The sequence below is a fragment of the Jaculus jaculus genome, chromosome 14, assembly GCF_020740685.1.
Source record: "Jaculus jaculus isolate mJacJac1 chromosome 14, mJacJac1.mat.Y.cur, whole genome shotgun sequence".
In the NCBI taxonomy this organism is placed as follows: Eukaryota; Metazoa; Chordata; class Mammalia; order Rodentia; family Dipodidae; genus Jaculus; species Jaculus jaculus.
This window is the reverse complement of record NC_059115.1, coordinates 57,949,197-57,968,900: the sequence shown is the minus strand read 5'-3', so window position 1 is coordinate 57,968,900 and position 19,704 is coordinate 57,949,197. Positions and strand designations below refer to the sequence as shown.

Sequence of the window (19,704 nt, the reverse complement as noted above, 5' to 3'; positions counted from 1 at the left end):
CGCAGGGAGGGCGGAGGGGGAGGCGCCGCGCCGGGCGGGGAGGAGGAGGAGGAGGAGGAGGAGGAGGAGGGAGGACGCAAGGGGCGGAGCGCAGACAGCACCTTCGGAGATAATCCTTTCTCCTGCCGCAGAGCGGAGGAGCGGCCGGGCGGGAGAGGAGCCACACACTTCGCCGACGCTTCAGCGGGGGGCCCCCGGCGGCAGGATGGCGACCGTGGTGGTGGAAGCCACCGAACCGGAGCCATCCGGCAGCATCGCCAACCCGGCGACATCCACCTCACCCAGCCTGTCGCACCGCTTCCTAGACAGCAAGTTCTACTTGCTGGTGGTGGTCGGCGAGACGGTGACCGAGGAGCACCTGCGGCGTGCCATCGGCAACATCGAGCTGGGTAAGCGGTCCCACGGACGACCCCCCTCCCCCAGGGATGCGCGCGGGGACACGCGCCAGCACGACACCCCCCCCCCAAACCCCAAGGCGCGACGGCCACCTCGTCCCCGCGCGCGCCCCGCACCCACGCCTCTCCCGGCCACACACTGGATCTAGACTCTTTCCCCCCACCACCCACCCACCCACTCCCCGGGGCTAATTTTCCCAACGACTACATTCGAGACCCACAAATCTCTCATAACCTTGAAGGGATCGAGCGTGGTCACCACGCTGGGTCCGCGCGGCCACTGCCCACTTGGACCACCGCCTCTCGCACCCAAGCGAAATTGCAAGGTGTCAAGAGGGACGGGAGGCTATAATAAAACTGCCACCGCCAAGAGGCGGAAGGGGTGGGGATGGAGCTGGTTCTGGTCTCTCCTTTTCAGCTCCCCACTCGCCTTAGTAAAGAGACTGGGACCCCCCCCTCCCTCTCCCTGCACACCATCCCCCAACACACCACCCCATGCCCGCAGCACTAGGGGTCGAAACTCCGTGGGTCCCTTCATCATGGTCACCTCTGTTCCCTCCCCACCCCTGGAGAACGCATTTTCTAGCTTAAAACTTCGCGATCCTTTCTTTCCTGGGAATGACTAGGCTAGTCCTGGGGCCACGCCCGCTCCCTCCCCCCCCCCCACGCGCACACACCCGTCGGGATGCAGGGATGGATCTCGGCAGCGCTGAGCTCGCGGAGGGAGCGCTCCTCGCTCCCACCTCTGGGGGAGGGGGGGGGGTGGTCTTGGCTGCAGCTTTCCGAAAGGACAATGGGACCCCAAGTTGAGGGGACGGGCTTTTTCATTTTTATTTTTTTAAGTCTCAGCTTCGGGAGCGGTAGCCTGCACGGGGAGGGTGGGGTGCGTCGCGGGGAGGGCCACCTCCCCGTGCGGCCGATGCACACGCACCCGGAGCGCGCTCCGCAGAGGCCGAATAGCGGTTCGCGGGGAGCCCAGGGCGGGGCAGGGAGGATCCCCACGGGCTCAGCCCATCGTCGTCAGCCCCACCCCGGCTGCCGCAGTGCTCACGCCGGGTCCCCGCACCTGCCCCCCCCCCACAACCACCACCCGCACTGCAGTGCCCCCATCCGGCACCTTCGGGGGTGCAGGGTGCGCCCCCTCTTTTTCGCTCGGCTCGGCTTTGTTGCAATCCCAGCTCACCACTTTCCCTCCCCCCCCCCACACACACACACTCCCGGGTGGGCATTCCTGGCCTCCGCCTAATCCTTTTCCCACCTCCGGGCAGCCCGGCCCTCCTCCCCTCCCTCGCCCCTAGCCCGGGGTCGCCGGGTCCCGCGCAGCCCCAGCCCGCGCGCTCTATTCTCCCGGGGTGGTGCTGAAGCGCTTCTGCCGGCAGACACCGGCTGGTGGGCGTGGTGCAGTCCGCACTGCGGTCTCTACGGCAGCCCGAGGCGGACAAAGGGCGTTCACGCAGCCCTTCCTCCTCCCCCACCCCCATTGCACACCCCCCGCCCCGCTCCATCTCAGCTTCCCCCCCCCCACCCAATGAAAGATGGAAGACAAATCTCGTTTGAGATGCAAAATAAATAAATAAATAATAAACGCTTGTCACCTGCCTCTGCATTTTTGGAAATGGCCACTTGTCCCCAGAACAAAAGGCTTCAGGGGTGGGGACTTGGGAGTTGGAGACCCCGGGTCTTTTGTTTAACTTTAAAGCGCAGATTTTTTTTTTTCATTTCAGCCAAGAGAAAATGTGAGCAGAAAGCAAGTCGCGATTTTTCATTGGGTGGTGCTGGTTTGGGGAGGGCGGTGGGGAATCAAAGAAAAGAGACTTCAAAAGTGAAATGCCTTATTTGAAAATCTTAACAAATCCTTCGTTTTCAGATTATGTTTTGACCGGGTCTGTTCAAATTTAGTTTATTTGCACGTTTTTTTTTTCTTCTTGAGAAATTTCACAGGTACCGACTGGGTGTGGCTATTTATGAGAATTAATGACTGGAATTAAAAAAAAAAAAAAACGCTTTTGGGTTTTTTTCCCCCCAAGTAACATTGCTTGAAAAGAATAACTGGGAAGCGCTTTTTCATTGGCAAAATTTTTATAACCACATAGTGTGGTGCCAGGAGAAGGAACATCAACCCCATTTTATAGATTTGGGGGGCCCAGAGAGGTGGGAAGGAGGAGAAGGGGACAGGCTCAAGGTCACACACACACTTTGCAGTGACAGGAGAGCCAGTACTGCGGCATCACTCCTTTTCTGACCCCACGGTGGGTGATGTTAGCTGCAGGGCGGGCTGTCATCTCACAGCGCGCTTCTCCTTGCCTTTGTACCACCATCCACTTGTGGGCAGCGCCCCATGCAGGGAGCTGGTTCAGCAGTCACCTTCCCACTGCAATTATCTTCCTGCTTTGTCACTTGTCTGATCACCCTTTCAGTGTCCCAGTCCTCAGGGGTTTGTTTATTCAAGTGGCTTGCTGTTACAGGAGAAAACAGATACTGCTGTGACATGCTCCCTTGTTCTACTGGTTTTTTTTTTTTTTTTTTTACATGACTGGCCCTTAGCACTAAAATCTAGAATTGTCTTCCTGACACTAATTTTTTTTAAATCCAATTTAAGTACAGTAGGGGCACAAATCTTCCCCGGAACAAGTGAATGTTCACACAATGAACACACCTGTGTTATCCAGATAAGAAAGACATTACAGGTGTACCGGAACCCCACTCCCCATTATAGCACCACCCCCCCCCAAGCTCTCTTTTCAATCACCATGCTTTCCTGATTTTTTTTAATTCCCTCACTTGGTCAGGTTTTTGCATGCAACTCTGAAATGGCTGTATTGATCCCATTAAGGATCAACCAAGTGTGTGAGCCCTAGCCATTTCCTGGTGTGTGGTGACAGGTGCTGCGATTCCTTGGGACACTGCTCTCCTGGATCCTGGGGTTCTCTGATGCAGTTCATGCTGCAGGGCCTTCCTAGATGAAATGAACATCCTGCTCTGACAGCTTTTCAGACAGTCCGAGATGACTTAGCAACAGGACAGACAGGCGTGACACGCCGCTGCTGCAGCCAGCAGATCCCAGCTGGGCCTCCTCCAGAGGTCACAGTGATGCCACCACTGTTGTGACTGGTGCCTGCAGGCTGTGCTGCGTGAAGCACAAGGAAGCAATTTTGGGGGGGCTCCGCCTCGACGTGCATGCACGCTGCCCGCGGGCTGGAGATGCATTTCTGCTCTGCTACTCTTTCTTCTTGCGTCCCTGCCCTGCTCATTCACACCGAGGCTGTGTGCAGTTGGAGACCTTGGGGACTTGGATACTTGCCATCTGGCTGCCAAAGGCTTTCTGGGAAGCCCAGAAAATCATCTATCAATCTGTAGTGGGATGGTAGTCCTGTACCCCAACAGGCCTGAGACACTCCCAGGTGAATGCTGAGTGCTTCTTAAAACCCAAGGAAGAGAGAGACAGATGATGGCTCTTATTTTTATTTTTTTCAATTGTATTCAAAAGGCACAAATGCTAAGACTGGGCATTTCTTCTCCAACGTTTGAAACACTAGTGTTTCCTTGCACTGGTTTCATTGATTTAATTTTTTTAAAATACTTTTATTTATTTATCTATTTATTTGACAGAGAGAAAGAGGTGGGGAGGGGATGGGCACACCAGGGCTTTCAGCTGCTGCAAATGAACTCCAAACGCATGCGCCACCTTGTGCATCTGCCTTACGTGGGTTCTGGGGACTTGAACGTGCGTCCTTTGGCTTTGTAGGCAAGCTCCTTAACTGCTAAGCCAACCCTCCAGCCCCACAATGATTTAATTTTGCAGGACTTGATTCTCAACCACTGTGGCTGGCTACCACAACAACTTATTCCTTGGCCATTCACTTGCCCCACCATGGATTTAGCCAGTACTCCTGATTTTTAGCAAAGTCCCCTCCCCTGCTCCCCATTTATTTGAATATCCAGACTTCCACATCCATACTTCACAAACTGAATTCTTGAGCCTTGTGAGATGAATTTTCATTGTTTCGTGTTGTTCTTTGTAAAAGAACCCAACCATATAAGGAAGGCTAAGTGCCGGCTTCATGCTTTCAGTTGCTAGTCGACTGTAACTGTTTCTCTGGTTCACTCCGGGCATCCACAAGATTTGCTCATGAGAAGATAGATGAGTGTAACAACATCGGCTGCCCTGGATTTTTTAATGTACATTGAGCTGGTTATATTGTAACATTCTGATATCACTTTACTGAATGTGTTCTGTCTAAAATGATGGGAAGACAGCCCAGGAAAGTTGCAATTTAATTTTCATTTTCTTCTGACAAGGAAAAAAAAAGTAAAATACCATACATGATAAGAGGTAAAAGAGATGCTAGAAAATGTTAAATATATTATGTTCATCTTTGCACTTTTCAAAATCAGAAGGCAGATGGATTTCGGCTTGCGTTGTCTAATGGGTTTTATCTACTCAGGGCTCTGTGATCCAAGCTGAAACACAAACCAGTCCCCAAACGGAAGGTCATTAAAATGATGATTCATTGCTAATCTTCTCTAAGGACCTACTTTAAAAAAAAATGACTTCCAACTTTTAGATTCAGAAACAAACTATTATAAATTACTCCATTTGCCTCTATTGTAAAATGTTATCTAAGACCTAAATTATTTCCTATCAGTGCTTGGGAGCTATGTGCAAGGCATTATCTGCATTACAATATGTATTGCATGCTATGAACATCAAATTTCTGTCTTTGAAAATCAAAAAGCAAATCAAAGGTTAGAACAAGGGAAAAATCAGGAAGTCTTTTCTTAGCCTTTCCTTTTTAATTGTCTCTGGTTTATGCTTCTGTGCCAATTTTTGGACACTTTTTTTAAAAAGCTTTACAAAGAGAATGTTATGATTATAGGGTAGCTATCCATTTAAACATTTACAAGAAATATTCAAAAGCTTGTTTCTCTGAGGGAGCAACTAAATTAAGCCCATAGAGGAAAATCACCCTGTCAAAGGCCCAAGTGGTTGTCAGGACCTGTGAGCATTAGTGTGCAAGAAATGGCCATTTGGTTCTGCTTTCTTCAGTCTATTGTATCTTCTCGGAATATACATTTTTTTTAAATCCTTTAAAGGAAAGTTGCTTTTTAAAGAAAGTGTTGGTTTGCATGAGAAAAGTTAGAACAAGCCAGCCTGTAGAGTGAGGATACCTGGATTTGCCTTCCTTTTCACCCCGACTTGCTGTGTAACGACTTCCCCATGGGGCTCTTTTTCTTCTTTTTCCTTCTGTAAGAGTCACGTGCATGTTAGCCTGTTCTTTGTGCATGGCTACCACATGGGGTGAGAGAACTGAGAAGAAAAGAAAGATCCTCTGCTTCACCCTGCATAGATTCCATGCTAGGCTTTGCTTCCCAGGGCTGGGCCAGCACTGTGGAGTAGTCCAGAACCTTCTCAGGGGTGTCAGATGCCTGTTGGGCCCAGATATGTCAAAGGTGGAGGTTTATCACCTCCAGCTCCTATAATTGTTAGCCCTTGGATAAGCCCAAGGGCACAGCCCTCTTAGATGGCTTCAGTAGCAATGTCCTAAGGAGGAGTTGGTTCCCATGGGTATTAGAGGATCATTAGGAAAGAGTCAGGAGGGCACCAGGATGACCTGCTTCTAAAAGCTTCTTCAGAACCTTTCTACCAACACCCCATCCCCTCCAGCCATGGAGTCAGGGGACTAGAATAAGGGTTAACCAAGATATTTGCAACCTAAGAGGTCCCACTGATGGCTCCCTGTGAGGCAGAAAGGAGAGACAATAGAAACCCACCAAATGCAATGAACCTTCATTGAGAAATACTCTCCCTTTGCAAATTGTAGCCAGCATCAGGTACAAAGTAATTAGTAAATGTTTTATTTCTAAAATTGGTATAGAAAGTGGCCTGGCTCCAAAATTTTCATTTCCAAGTAAAGTAACTAGCAACTCCTTTGTAATTTTTATGTTATAAGTAGTAGAAATAATTTGTCTGGAAATGGCTGTCTTCGAAAGAGAACCCTGAAGTTTTAGCTTCATTGGGAGTTTAAAATGAAAAATTATCTTTTTAAAAAAAATCAGCCGTCTACTAGTTTTGTTTAAAAATTACTCAGTGCATTTCTTACTATTTAGCATCATCTTACTTTTAAAATTCAAATGCAAAGTACATAGAAATGATTACACAGTGAACATTTCATTACTTGTGTCATTCAAGTTCACTGAAGCCAAGGGGAAAAATGACAACGGTGTAAGAGCAAGCGTATGTATGACCCCATATGAAGTCATTCAAATCATGTAGCAATTTAGACATTACTTAGAGCAGAGATGGAAAAATGGTATGACTTTAATTTAAATACATATGCCTCATTATTAACTTATTGACCCAGCTTGACAAGCCAGAAGACAAAGCGAAGACTCCGCCAACAGTTTCAATGAAGCATCGCACCCAGGCCTGCGGTGACTCCACACTCGGCTTACTATAGCGTGTGCGTGTGGAAGTAAAATATTCTAATGAATTCAGACCCCTCAGCCTGTCAAGCTCTCCGGGAAACAAAAAGAAGCCATTTATCATCTCTGCACTAAAAAGACCCACAAACTCTCAGCATGCCTTTCTTGTTAAAATTTAAATATTCCATTAGCACAAATGCAAACTGAGGCCATTTAATGTTTCCAGGGAGACTCATAAAATTCTCCCTTATAATGTAGCTTGTCTTTAGGTACATTAACTCTTCCTTACCTGAATTCTTCTCATTGTCCTGATAAGAAATTTTGCCTTTCTTTAGTGGACAGACCTCTATTTGAAAATATTCCTGTGGTTTGAAAGGGCTTTATTTCCAGCAGCCTGAGGCAGGAGGCGTACGAGTTTGAAGGCAGCCAGAGCTGTATATAGCAAATTCTAGGTCAGGTTGGGCTATGCAGATAAGACCCTATGCCAACAAACAAACAGTGAGAGTGAGAGAATTTTAACATGTGCAGTGAGTTTCCAGAATCTTTAAAACTATTACATATATTATGTGTGTACATGCATATGTACATATATTTGTATATAATGGTATATATACATATGCTCTACCTTGATTCTTTGAAACATGAGAAACCCCTGATACATCATAAATGGAGGTAAATGCAAGTATGTATTGCGGACTTAGGCACACTTAACACGCTGTCAATTAAATCCACTAGTCTGGACGCACGACTGCAGATAAATAAATAAATACATTAATGAACAAAAATTGCTTATTTAGAGATAGTTCACTTGCAGTTACACCCAGAGGTTCACGCCCCTCCCTTAGGAGGTAGATAATCAGTATTTGTTGATTTAGAAATTGCTTCCTGTCACTTCAGGATGGTCATATAAGGGCGCAGTCGTGGATGCTCCAAACTGGCTCCATCGTGTGCAGTCTGTGGGGAAAAGTATAAGCACACATGCTTATACTGGGGTTTCTCAGCTTTCTCTGGCTTGCTGTCTAGGTCTCTTATAACACGATGCTCCTTGGATTCCCTCTGAGTTTGGGATAAGAAGGCAAAGGGAGGAGGAAGAAAGAAACTAGGGAGGTAGAGCAAAACCCAGAAACCATCATCATTCTGATTCTTTTACTTCTTACATAGACAGAGGGGGCCAGGGAGGAAGGGAGAGAGAATAGGTGCCCCAGATGCATTTGACTTATGTCGGTACTGGAAAATTGAACCTGGGTCCTTAGGCTTCACAGGCAAACATCTTAACTGCTGAGCCATCTCTCCAGCCCACCATTCTGATTCTTGATCATGGCTTCCCTTACCCAGGATGTTTCTTTCAAGACTACTGTAAGGAAAACTAGACTGAAAGGAAGTTCATGACTTCCAACTCCATTAGAATGTATTTTTAATAGATAAAACTTAAAATGCTGCCAGGCACCGTGGTGCATACCTTTAATCCTAGCACTCGGGAGGCAGAGGTAGGAGGATTGCCATGAATTCGAGGCTACCCTGAGACTACATAGTGAATTCCAGGTCAGCCTGGGCTAGAGTGAGACCCTACTTTGAAAAACAAAAGCAAACAAACAAACTATCGTCACTTTTTTTTTTTTTCCTTCTGGATAAGAAAATTCAGTACAACTGACAGTTGTGAATGAAAGCACCTCCTTCCAAGCTAATCAGCTAAAATAAATACCTGATAGGAAGCCTGGGCCAAGTCTTGAGATCCACATGTGTATCAAAGGTGACACAAATTTTGGATTGATAGCCAGGGGTTGGAAACCCGGTCAAAAGTGGGATGGGCAAAAGAAAGAAATCATACACATTATGTATCATAAACAACATCGTTTGGAAAGCAAAGGCTTCAATAGGAGTGCCCCCAATGTCTCTGGCCCTCTCCCCCATCCTGTGCCTTCGCAACCTTCATTCTGCACTTACTACTTACAAGTCCAGCCAAGGAAAACTAGGGCTCGTGGGACCCCTTAGCTGCACAGAGCTAGTATCTTCCCAACCCTTTCGCTTCCCTCCCTGAGGATAGCTTGTCATTTTCCTAATAACTGTTTTCTTTCATTCTTCTAGTGGTATTGCATTTATATTTTATGAGGGGCAGAAGTTCAGGCTCACTATTGCTTGGCCCTCCCTTGTGGTTCGGTGGAGGGACCTCCCCAGCCTTCCCATTTTGTGGGCATCCACTGCTAGCCACCAGCTCTTCAGAGAAGGACCTGAGAAATGTTGCAGGATGTTTTCCAAACCACTCTGAAATGACTACCTGGAAGCTTGTCAACTGTCTTCCTTTTTCCTCCGCAGGGATCCGATCATGGGACACAAACCTGATTGAATGCAACTTGGACCAAGAACTCAAACTTTTTGTATCTCGACACTCTGCAAGATTCTCTCCTGAAGTTCCAGGTGAGCCTCTGTTCAGTGTTAGCCTAGAACTTGAAAAGACACAGGAAGTGGCCATTGGCCGGAAAGCTTTGTCTGGGGTATGAAAAGGACTTCCTCTTATTTCTAGAAGGTTCTTTGCATCAGTTTGTATCAACTGCAACATCCAGCAGACACAACCAGCCTAAGAAAGTCAAGTTTAAGTGATTTCTGTTAGGGTGTGTGTGTGTGTGTGTGTGTGTGTGTGTGGTGTGGATTCTCAGTGAGAAGTGTTCAAGTTGAGGGTAATTTTCCTCCTTTTCACTGTACTCTGCTCAAAGGATTGCAGGCTATTTCATTGTTAATTTTTCTTAAAGTTATGAGTACAAAATCCCACAACTCTCCTCTCTAGAAAGCAAAAGGAGTCATTTGGGACATTGCAAAAAAAATGAAATATGCATCACCACTGTATCATTGCCTCATCACCCGCCCTTGAATTACCATGTATCATTCTCAGAGTGGGCCAAAGGGTCTGGTATACTAAACTGCTGTTAAATAGCCTCTCCTTCAGAATGAACAAGGAGGCTGTAGAACAATCAAAGGTAAGGACAGAAATATTTGCCTTATGTAAAGTGGCTCCCCGGACCAGCTGCCTCCCTGGGATGTACGCCGCCTCTCGTCTCTGATGCTGGACATGCAGTCGTTTTTTCCTCCCTTGAGAGTATGACCTACATTTTCCCCACTTGGTCACATTTAGACATCACAAAACAGTTTCTAGTTCCTGAACACTCTAAAGCCAGAAGTTGTTGCCATTGAAACGGTACTACGTTTTATTTCCGACTCTCGCTTGAATTTTATGTATTGAAATAGAGAACGTTGGGCTGAGCAGATGGCTCAATGGTTCAAGGTGCTTGTAAAGTCTGATGGCCTGGTTTGCTTGATTCTTCAGGACCCATGTAAAGCCAGATGTGCAACGTGGCACATACCTCTGCAGTTCTTTACAATGGCAAGGAAATGATTTCTGTCTACATGCTTTTGTTCTATGAGTACCAATTTTATGGGCATGCATATAACATGATGAAGTTCAGATAATTAAATCATATTCTATTATCCTGTGTATGCTGAGACTTGAACCACGGTTTTGGAATATTAGTGTCTTCATGAGCCATTCTTGCCTCATATATATGCCCGTGGGACTGGTCCAAGCTGTTCCTTTTGGGTTTTATATTAGAATAAAGCCTCACAGTTATTGTCATCCAAATAAATTCCAGTTTTCAAGTATGGAGTTGAGTGTATTAAGGAAGAAACTTGGGGGAGGGAGAAGGAGAGAGAAAGGCGAAGAGGAGAGAGAGAAAAAAGAGAATCTGGAGACTATCAGACAGCACACCATTTGCTGAAGGAAAGGTACAATTTAGGATGATTTCACTTGCTTTTTATCTTATTTTTGTCTTGCAAATCTCTGTAATCAAAAAAAAAAAGACATACATTAAAAAAAAAAAAAGAGCCCTTTGAAAACATGTATATTTCAGCATGTAAAAGCCAATCTCAAAAACTGGGCATGGTGGCGCACGCCTTTAATCCCAGCACTCGGGAGGCAGAGGCAGGAGGATCGCCAGGAGTTTGAGTCCACCCTGAGACTACATAGTGAATTCCACGTCAACCTGGACTAGAGTAAGATCCTACTTTGAAAAACCAAATTAGAAAGAAAGAAAGAAAGAAAGAAAGAAAGAAAGAAAGAAAGAAAGAAAGAAAGAAAGAAAGAAAGGGAAAGAAAGAAAAGCCAGTCTCTGCCCTGTAAGACTTTTTCTTTCTTTTGTCAAAGGATCACGTGGCTTTCATTGTGTTCATTCATATTTGAATTGCCTTCATGCGATAGCAAATGCATATTGCAAAATGAAAGGTTGCAAGACTTGCTGGAGAATTAACATCTGCACTGAAGCTCAAGCTAGTATTACTCTTGGAGACTAGAAAGATCAAGTCCCCTCAGATTGTCGCTTCAACATAAGATACCCTAACTTCTACTTTCTCCTAATGCCACCTGCAGTAAGAATTGGCCACCTACCTAGCTCTGCTCACTGCTGGGTTTAGAGAACTGCCTTTGGATGCCAGGCATCCTTAGCATTCTTGCCTGTTGCACATGGACTTGATGTTAGAACGCTCCTTCTCTAGCCTGTGTAGGTTATAGCTTCCCTGGATTGGAGCCATTGTACTGATGCCTCTGTCTGGAAGGAAGGTTTCTGAGCAGATCGGTACCAGAGGCGCAGTATCCCTTGTCTGAAATGTTTGGGACCAGAAGAGTCTTAGATTTTAGAAGTTAGGGATTTTGGAATATTTATATCGAGTTTTCCAATTCAGTATCCATGATCGAAAACTTTGAACCGCTCTAAAAGTCTGTGGCTGCACAACCTATTCCGTTTCAGGTGTGTTGTGGAAAGATGTCAAGCCTATTCCGAATGGGTTAGTCACCTTGAACAAATGGTCTTAGATCAGGATCCTGGAGTGTACATGTTTTATGTACACAAGGGGAGGTGGAGGGTTTCCTTTCTTCCAGAGTATCAGGCCTGGGGTCTGTGTGAGTCCTGTCCCATTCTGGCAGACTGTGGGACAGTCAGTTCTCCAGGTCCATCTTAGGGTCTTGTGTAATGGTCACTCAGCAGGCACTGGCTGTGTGCCCAGGCAGTTCCCTGCAGATTTGATGGGAGGCCTTCCTGGCCATGTGAAAATTGCCTTGGTGAGCACAGTGATCCTGAGAGAAAAGGTGAGGCTCCTTTATTTATTTATTTATTTATTTATTTATATTTTTGATTTATGAGAGAGAAGGAATTGGTGCACCAGGGCTTTCTCTGCTCTAAACGAACTCCACCTTGTCCACCTGCACAATCTGTGCGCACGCATCACTTTGTGCATATGGCTTACGTGGGTTCTGGGGAGTCAAACCTGGGTCCTTAGGCTTCGCAGGCAAGCGCCCTAACCACTAAGCCGTCTCTCAAGCCCTGAGGGCCTTTTTAAAGAACACTCTAGTCTTTCACTCAAGTGACAGTTGAGTACTTGGGTCTTGGAAAGACCGAGCAACAGTCTTATATCTGTGAATCCAAATACTGGCAGAAAGGTTTTATTTATGTATCATACCATATGATGTTTGTGCCTTGGTCATGCTGAGTGAGAGGCATTCTGAATAGCTCTCCCCACAGGAGCAAGGTTCCTGTGGGAAGCTCGGGTTTCCCATGCTGTGGAGAAGGGAGTCCATTTGCCATTTTCATTGCTTCTTTTCCAAGTTGCACTATCCACCTTGGTAATGTAGTAATGAGGAAAAATGAGATCTTCGGAGGGTGCAGAAAGTACCCCACAATTATCTGTGGTGGGCAAGTATCATTTCAGAACAAAATACAAGCCAAAGAATGTCCAAGACAAGACAACAGGCTAAAAAAGTCAGTTTCAGTTTGCTCTCCGCCCCCCGCCCGCCACTGGGCCACTTTTATCTGCCTATTAAAATAGCTAAAACTATCTGATACCTCAGTTCACCACCATCAACGCAGCATAGTGACTGAGAGTACGTAAGGAGTCAGCGCCCACGTCTGTGCTCTGGCGTGGATGTGCGTGTGGCTCCGGACAGTTAAACATTCCATGTCTCACGTTCCCTGTTTGTGAATGAGAACAAGTGTTCCACTTCACAGAGTTTCAGGAAGACCCAATGAATAAATGTGTGTAAGACTCTTAAAACAGTGCTTATCTCAAGGCAAGATAACTATGAATAAGTATTCATCTTGTATCCCTGTTAAAAGTCTATTTGACTTGTATGTGTAATGATTATTATTGTCCATGGGAAATACTGTGACTGGCTTTATTCTTGGAATGGTTATTTTTTGGTGTGTGTGTGTTTACAGGTGTGAAAATGCCATGACAACCAAGTGGAGGTGAGAGGACAACTTTTTAAAAAAATATTTAATTAATTTATTTATTTGACAAAGAAAGAGAGAGAGAGAGAGAGAGAGAGAGAATGGGTGTGTTAGGGCCTCTAGCCACTGCAAACGAACTCCAGATGCGTGCGCCCCCTTGTGCATCTGGCTAACATGGGCCCTGGGGAATTGAACCTGGGCCCCTTGGCTTTGCAGGCAAATGCCTTAACCACTAAGCCATGTCTCCAACCCAAGAGGACAACTTTTGGGTGTTGTTCCTCACCTTCCATCTGGTTTGCATCAGGGTCTCTTGTTCACTGCTGTGGTCACCACGATAGCTGACCTTTGAACTTTTGGGAAATTCTGTTTCTACCTTCCTTCTCACCTTAGCTGTACTGGGATTACAGAAGCCTGTCACAGTTTCTGGCTTTTTATGCGGCATCAGACGCAGGTATTCATGCTTGCAGAGCATACACTTTATCCTCTGAGTCATCTCTCCTCCTGTAATAATTTTCAGTTTGTACTAAAGGTGTCTTTCAAAGAAACAGTTGCCTTTGTCATTCTTTAAAAAAAAATAAATTTATTTTTTTATTGGAGAGAGACAGAGAAAAAGAGAGAGAGAGGGCAGATAGAATGGGTGCACCAGGGCCTCCAGCCACTGCAAACATGCACCACCACTCGGTGAATCTGGCTTACATGGGTCCTGGGGAATTGAACCTGGGTCCTTTGACTTTGCAGGCAAGCACCTTAGCTGCTGAGCTATTTCTCCAGCCCTGTCATTTTTTTAAGGCATGCACCAGCACATCTGGCCTTAGCATGTTTTTAAAATTATTTTATATATTTTCAAGGGGGGGTGAGGAAGAGGGAAGGAGGGAAGTGAGATCATAGAGAGAATGGGCATGACAGGATCTCTAGCCACTACAAATGAACCTTGTGCATCTGGCTCTATGTGGGCACTGGGGCATCAAACCTAGGTCCTTAGGCTTTGCAGGACAATGCCTTAACCCTAACTGCCGAGACACCTCTCTAGCCCTGCCTTTGTCATTCTTTTTTTAAAAAAAATTTTATTTATTTATTTGAGAGCGTCAGACGCAGAGAGAAAGACAGATAGAGGGAGAGAGAGAGAATAGGCGTGCCAGGGCTTCCAGCCTCTGCAAACAAACTCCAGATGTGTGCGCCCCCTTGTGCATCTGGCTAACGTGGGACCTGGGGAACCGAGCCTCGAACCAGGGTCCTTAGGCTTCACAGGCAAGCACTTAACTGCTACGCCATCTCTCCAGCCCCCCTTTGTCATTCTTAAAAGGCATGTCGCTACTGGTTATGTGTAGGTGGCAGCAACATTTTTCTTTTTTTTAAATACTTTTAAAACTTTTATTTATTTATTTATTTAGAGAGACATATTTGGGGGGGGGGGAGAGGGAGAGAATGGGTGTGCCAGGGCCTCTAGCTGCTGCCAATGAACTCCAGATGCATGTACCACCTTGTGCATCTGCCTTACATGGGTCCTGGGGATTCAAACCTGGGTCCTTTGGCTGCACAGGCATGCACCTTAACTGCTAAGCCATCTCTGCAGCCCACAGCAACATGTTTTTCATAAGGTCCTTTGGACAGGAGAGCAGGGCCAGGGTAGGGCTGAGCCTGGTCACAGCGTGGCCCGCAAGGATGGTGATGTGCCATGTGTGGTAAAGCCCTAGTTGGCTTTCTCACACTGGCAGCCCATCCCTGCAAACCTCCTCTACTCCATCCACCGCTGTGATTTTTTCCTTCTCTTGTCTCCAATCCAACAGTGATTGTAGACATTGCCAATTTTAAGACCCTGCGATTTCCTGTTGTTTATTTTCTCAGCCCGCTGCATAAATAGTATGACATTGGCTTGTTTACACACTGTTACTGGTTTTTTCACTACTAGATCACATTCACAAAACCCTTTGTACAGTGATTGATTTTACATGGTGCATATGGGCGGTTCTGTTTAACAACCCATGTGCCTTTTCCATAGAGGATAAAAAGATAAACCACAGCCTAGCATCTTCAGATTTGTGCCGAGTGAAGGCTAAAAATATTCTTCCTGGAGGCTGGCTTGATAGCAAATTAAAGTGAACTCTGAATTTCAGTCATGCATGCTGTCTTTTCTTCCCTTGGACATTAATGAGTGGAGGTCTTATAACTAATATTTGCCAGTAGCGTAATAAGAAAATGCTAAAATGCTCCTAGAATATTTTTTTTCTCATCTATCTCTGTCTAGACTTTTATTATGTAGAATTATGGCTTACTTGTCTGTGCCTAGAATACATCAACTGTTCTGTGACAGGGATTGATAGATGTAGTTTCAGCTCTATGCTCCCAATATTAAACAATAAACATGCCAATATATGTTCCTACTGGATCCAATGGGCTGACTTAGCACTTAAGGTATCTGTGATTTCAAAGGTCAGGTCTCACAGGTCATACAGGACAGGATGTCTGTCCTTAACCTTGCATGGTTCCCTCCTCCTTTCTCAGTCTGGCATCAGAGGAGTCCTGATGTTAAAAGGCGCAGAGCCAGGGAGTGTGGTGGCGCATGCCTTTAGTCCCAGCAGAGATCGGAGGTTCAAGGCCAGTCTGAGACTACATGGTGAATTCCAGGTCAACCTGGGCTGGAGCGAGACCCTAACCTCGAAAGGAAAAAAAAAAAAAAAAAAGCAGAGAGTCTTGGTTTTGCTGAAGTAATCTGGGTTTCTGTTATTAATTCACAGAGGCCAATGCTGCCTGCAAAAGAGTTACTGTAGTGTAAATTCCTTGTCTGTTTTCCCTCGCCCCTGATGATGCCTGGCTGGTCTGCTTCCAGCGACCCCTGCGCTCCTGTCCAGAGTGCCCAGAGTGTGGCCTGCATCCCACAAAGAATCAAAGAGCCAAACCAACCGAGTAGGAAGCCAGAATCTCATGGCGTATTTTTCTGTGAGATTTGTATCTTGCTCAGCTTTGAAATTTGGGGGGAATTCTTTACATCCACACCCTCTCACGCTCTATGACTTTCTGTTGCCGCGCAGGTGTGATCAACATAAAAGGAACAAAATAGCATTTCATTGCGGTGTTTAGATGCCTTCATTCCTCAGGGTAGTTAATGATGGCTCGTTCAGACCGCCCTAGAAATAACTATTCATCTCACTTATATAAAAAGAAACCTGAGGAGATGGATGTCTTAGTCTGCCCTCGGTAATGGCTCTCAAGCGGTTCCTAATGGGCACTGTGGAGTCACTCGATTCAGGGACACAGGCAGGGAGGTGGCAGGAAATCGGCAGCCTGGGCTCCAGAAGCCATTTTAGAGAACGTCAATAATCGTCCATTAAACCCAGCTAAGTGTGAACCAGAGCAGCTGCTAACCAAGGGCACTGCCGAGTCCCCGTGTCCCTGCTTTGTCTTCATTTTCAGGGACCAAAGCACCCGTAATTTCTCTCTGTTTTTTTTTTAATATTTTATTTTTACTTATTTATTATTTGAGAAAGAGAGAGAGAGAGAATGGGCATGACAGGGCCTCCAGGCATTGCAAAAACAAACACAAAACTCCAGATACATGTGCCACTATGTGCATCTGATGGTTTACCTGGATACTGGGGAATCAAACCTGGGTCCTTAGGCTTCACAGGCAAGCACCTTAACCTCTAAGCCATCTCTCCAGGCCTCTCTCAGGTTCTGACAGCCCACAAAAGCAATGAGACATCAGGCCACCTGAGTTGCTGTGATCTTTTGCTCCATTTGGTTTTCTTTGTCGGTCATGTGTGGTAACATGATACAAATAATGGTGAAAGGAGTGAACACAGGTTAATAGATATTTTTTTTTGGAGGGGGTGGGTTTCAAGGTAGGGTCTTGCTGTAGCCCAGGCTGACCTGGAATTCACTGTGTAGTCTCAGGGTGGCCTTGAACTCATGGCGATCCTCCTACCTCTGCCTCCCAAGTGCTGGGATTAAAGGTGTGTGCCACCATGCCCAGCTTAACAGACTACTTTTGAAGATGTCTGGTATATCATATTGTGAAGTACTTATTAGTGAGTACTTCAAGAGGAGTGTGAAGGAATATAGGGAAGGTGAAAGTCTATCTCTACTGTTCATGTGGTTGAGAAAATAAATCGTTCGGTAGTTTTAAACAGTGCTGTTGAGTTACAGAGAAAAGGTGTTTCCGTAATTCACAAACCGTAGGTATGTGTATGAGACACCAGGCGTCTGAATGGAAATCACAGTGAGCATTGCAACTTGATTGTCCGGCCTCTGGTTTAGCTGTGATGACAAAGGTTGCCCAGGTGCTAGCAACCCCGCCCCCAGCAGCAACCCAGGGCTAATTAAATGCTACCATGGCAACGATCAAGTATCCCCAAACATCATAGTCCAGGGCTAACCCTTTTGTTCTGTTGCTGCTAAGGGTAATTTCTGTTGCCTGTGAAGTCAGATTCCCTTGGTCCTGGAGGCATGTGGGAAAGTTAAGAAGTGCCCCTGGGGAAGTAGACTTAAAACTGGGCCACCGGGGCCTGCCTCGGAAAGGCATGGCAACATGAGACAGAAATTATGTGATTCTGATAAGCTCTTCCAAGGGTTAAAGGAGTGCCTGTACTTAAAGCTGGAGAAATGAATACTCATAGAAAACGTAACAAGGGAGTCTACATGTGATTTCCAAGTAAAAGCATATAATTAAAAACAAATGCTCAAAGCCTAGGGTGCACCACACCTCAGTTTAAAAGGCTCGAACTGAGGTTGCCTCTAGCAGTTGCCACACATGTTCCCAAGGAACCACGATTAAACAGGGCAGTCTGAATATCGCATTTGTTGTTGTGCTGGAAAGTCCCCTACACCCGCCCTTTGCTGTCCAGTCAGTCCTTTCTTTTTAAAAAAAAAAAAATACTTAAGGGCTGGAGAGATGGCTTAGCGGTTAAGTGCTTGCCTATGAAGCCTAAGGACCCCGGTTCGAGGCTCGGTTCCCCAGGTCCCACGTTAGCCAGATGCACAAGGGGGCGCACACGTCTGGAGTTCGTTTGCAGAGGCTGGAAGCCCTGGCGCGCCCATTCTCTCTTTCTCCCTCTATCTGTCTTTCTCTCTGTGTCTGCCGCTCTCAAATAAATAAATTAAAAAAATTAAAAAAAAACTTAATATTTTATTTATTTATTTGAGAGAGAGATGAGAGAGAATGAGGCAAACAGAGGGAGAAAGAATGGATGCACCAGAGCCTCCAGCAACTGCAAACAAACTCCAGACACTGGCGCATCAGACCTTGTGCATCTGGCTTAAGTGGACACTGGGGAATTAAACCTGTGTCCTGAAGCTTCACAAGCAAGTGCCTTTACTATTAAGCCATCTCTCCACTATGGAGCCACTGGGCCAAATTCACAGATTCCTGTTGGCATCTCCCAAGGCTAGTGTGAGGAAGGTTTTGAGATAGGGTCTCACTTTCTAGCCCAGGCTGACCTGGAATTCACTGTGTAGTATCAGGCTGGCCTTGAACTCACAGTGATCTCCTACCTCTGGCCTCCCGAGTGCTGCGCTAAAGGCGTGCACCACAACTCCTGGTTAATATTGTTTTCTGATTCCTGAAATGACAACTGGTGAAGATGTCACAGTTGGGAAAGTCAACTTGATGAGGATGGAATTATAGATAGTGTATCCTGTAGCTTAGGTGAACAATATTCTTTTATTTTCTTGAACAATATTCTTGGAGTAGACTGCGCCTCCGTCATTTTGAGCTGTTATGTCTTCATTGGCTCATGAAAGACCAGTGAAGTGCTTTGTGGGGTTCCTCTGCTCTTTAATGGCCCCGGAAATCCTGTTTAGAGATCTTTCAGAATCCCAAGCATTGCAAACAGTAAGAGTTTTTGGTCCTGCCACTCAGTAGGAAGAGGTGTGAATTCCCACAAGATGTTTAAGTGCCTTGACTTTATTAATCTGAGAGAGAGAGAGAAAGAGAGAGAGAGAGAGAGAGAGAAAGAATTAAAGAGTATGTGGATGAGAGAGAATACCTCATATTATGATCCACTGGAAAGGAGATTATTTTCATGTTATTTTGTATGTCTTTTTGACAGCCAGTCATTCATTAAATTCTTAGTCTGGGGCTGGAGAGATGGCTTAGCGGTTAAGCGCTTGCCTGTGAAGCCTAAGGACCCCGGTTCGAGGCTCGGTTCCCCAGAACCCACGTTCACCAGATGCACAAAGGGGTGCACGCGTCTGGAGTTCTTTTGCAGTGGCTGGAGGCCCTGGCGCGACCATTCTCTCTGTCTCTGTCTCTGTCTCTCTCTCTCTCTCTCTCTCTCTCTCTCTCTCTCTCTCTCTGTGTCACTCTCAAAAAAATAAATGAAAACGAACAAAAAATATTTCAAAACATACAGTCTGCAGCAGAGTTTAGCTGGGGCTATAGTTCTGTGGGCCATAGATCTGTAGGTAGACTCTGGCCTGGGAGGTTTATAGTCGAGTTCATAAATAAGATCACTAGGCTAGTATACAGTATGTGCAAATTAGAATTTTATAGGGGTCTTTCTGTAACTGTTTTCTGTTGAGGATATTTAAAAAAATATATGTGCTTTAAAATGTGCTGTGAAATATATTTATTTTATAATTTGGGACACAGATATACCAGATCCCACTGCATTGGAAGTTTTTTC

The 19,704-nt window shown here is 45.9% G+C and overlaps 1 protein-coding gene across 1 annotated transcript in view; it reads left to right on the top strand.

Annotated features, from left to right (window-relative positions):
* The first annotated feature begins 119 nt into the window (after nt 1-119).
* Nucleotides 120-19,704, top strand: part of Map1b (microtubule associated protein 1B) — a 116,561-nt gene continuing 96,976 nt past the window's right edge. Inside the window, exons 1-2 of the mRNA XM_004651546.3 lie at nt 120-389; nt 9,132-9,233. Coding sequence (XP_004651603.2) covers nt 206-389; nt 9,132-9,233 — 286 coding nt within the window. The 5' untranslated portion in view covers nt 120-205. The remainder of the gene's footprint in view (nt 390-9,131; nt 9,234-19,704) is intronic.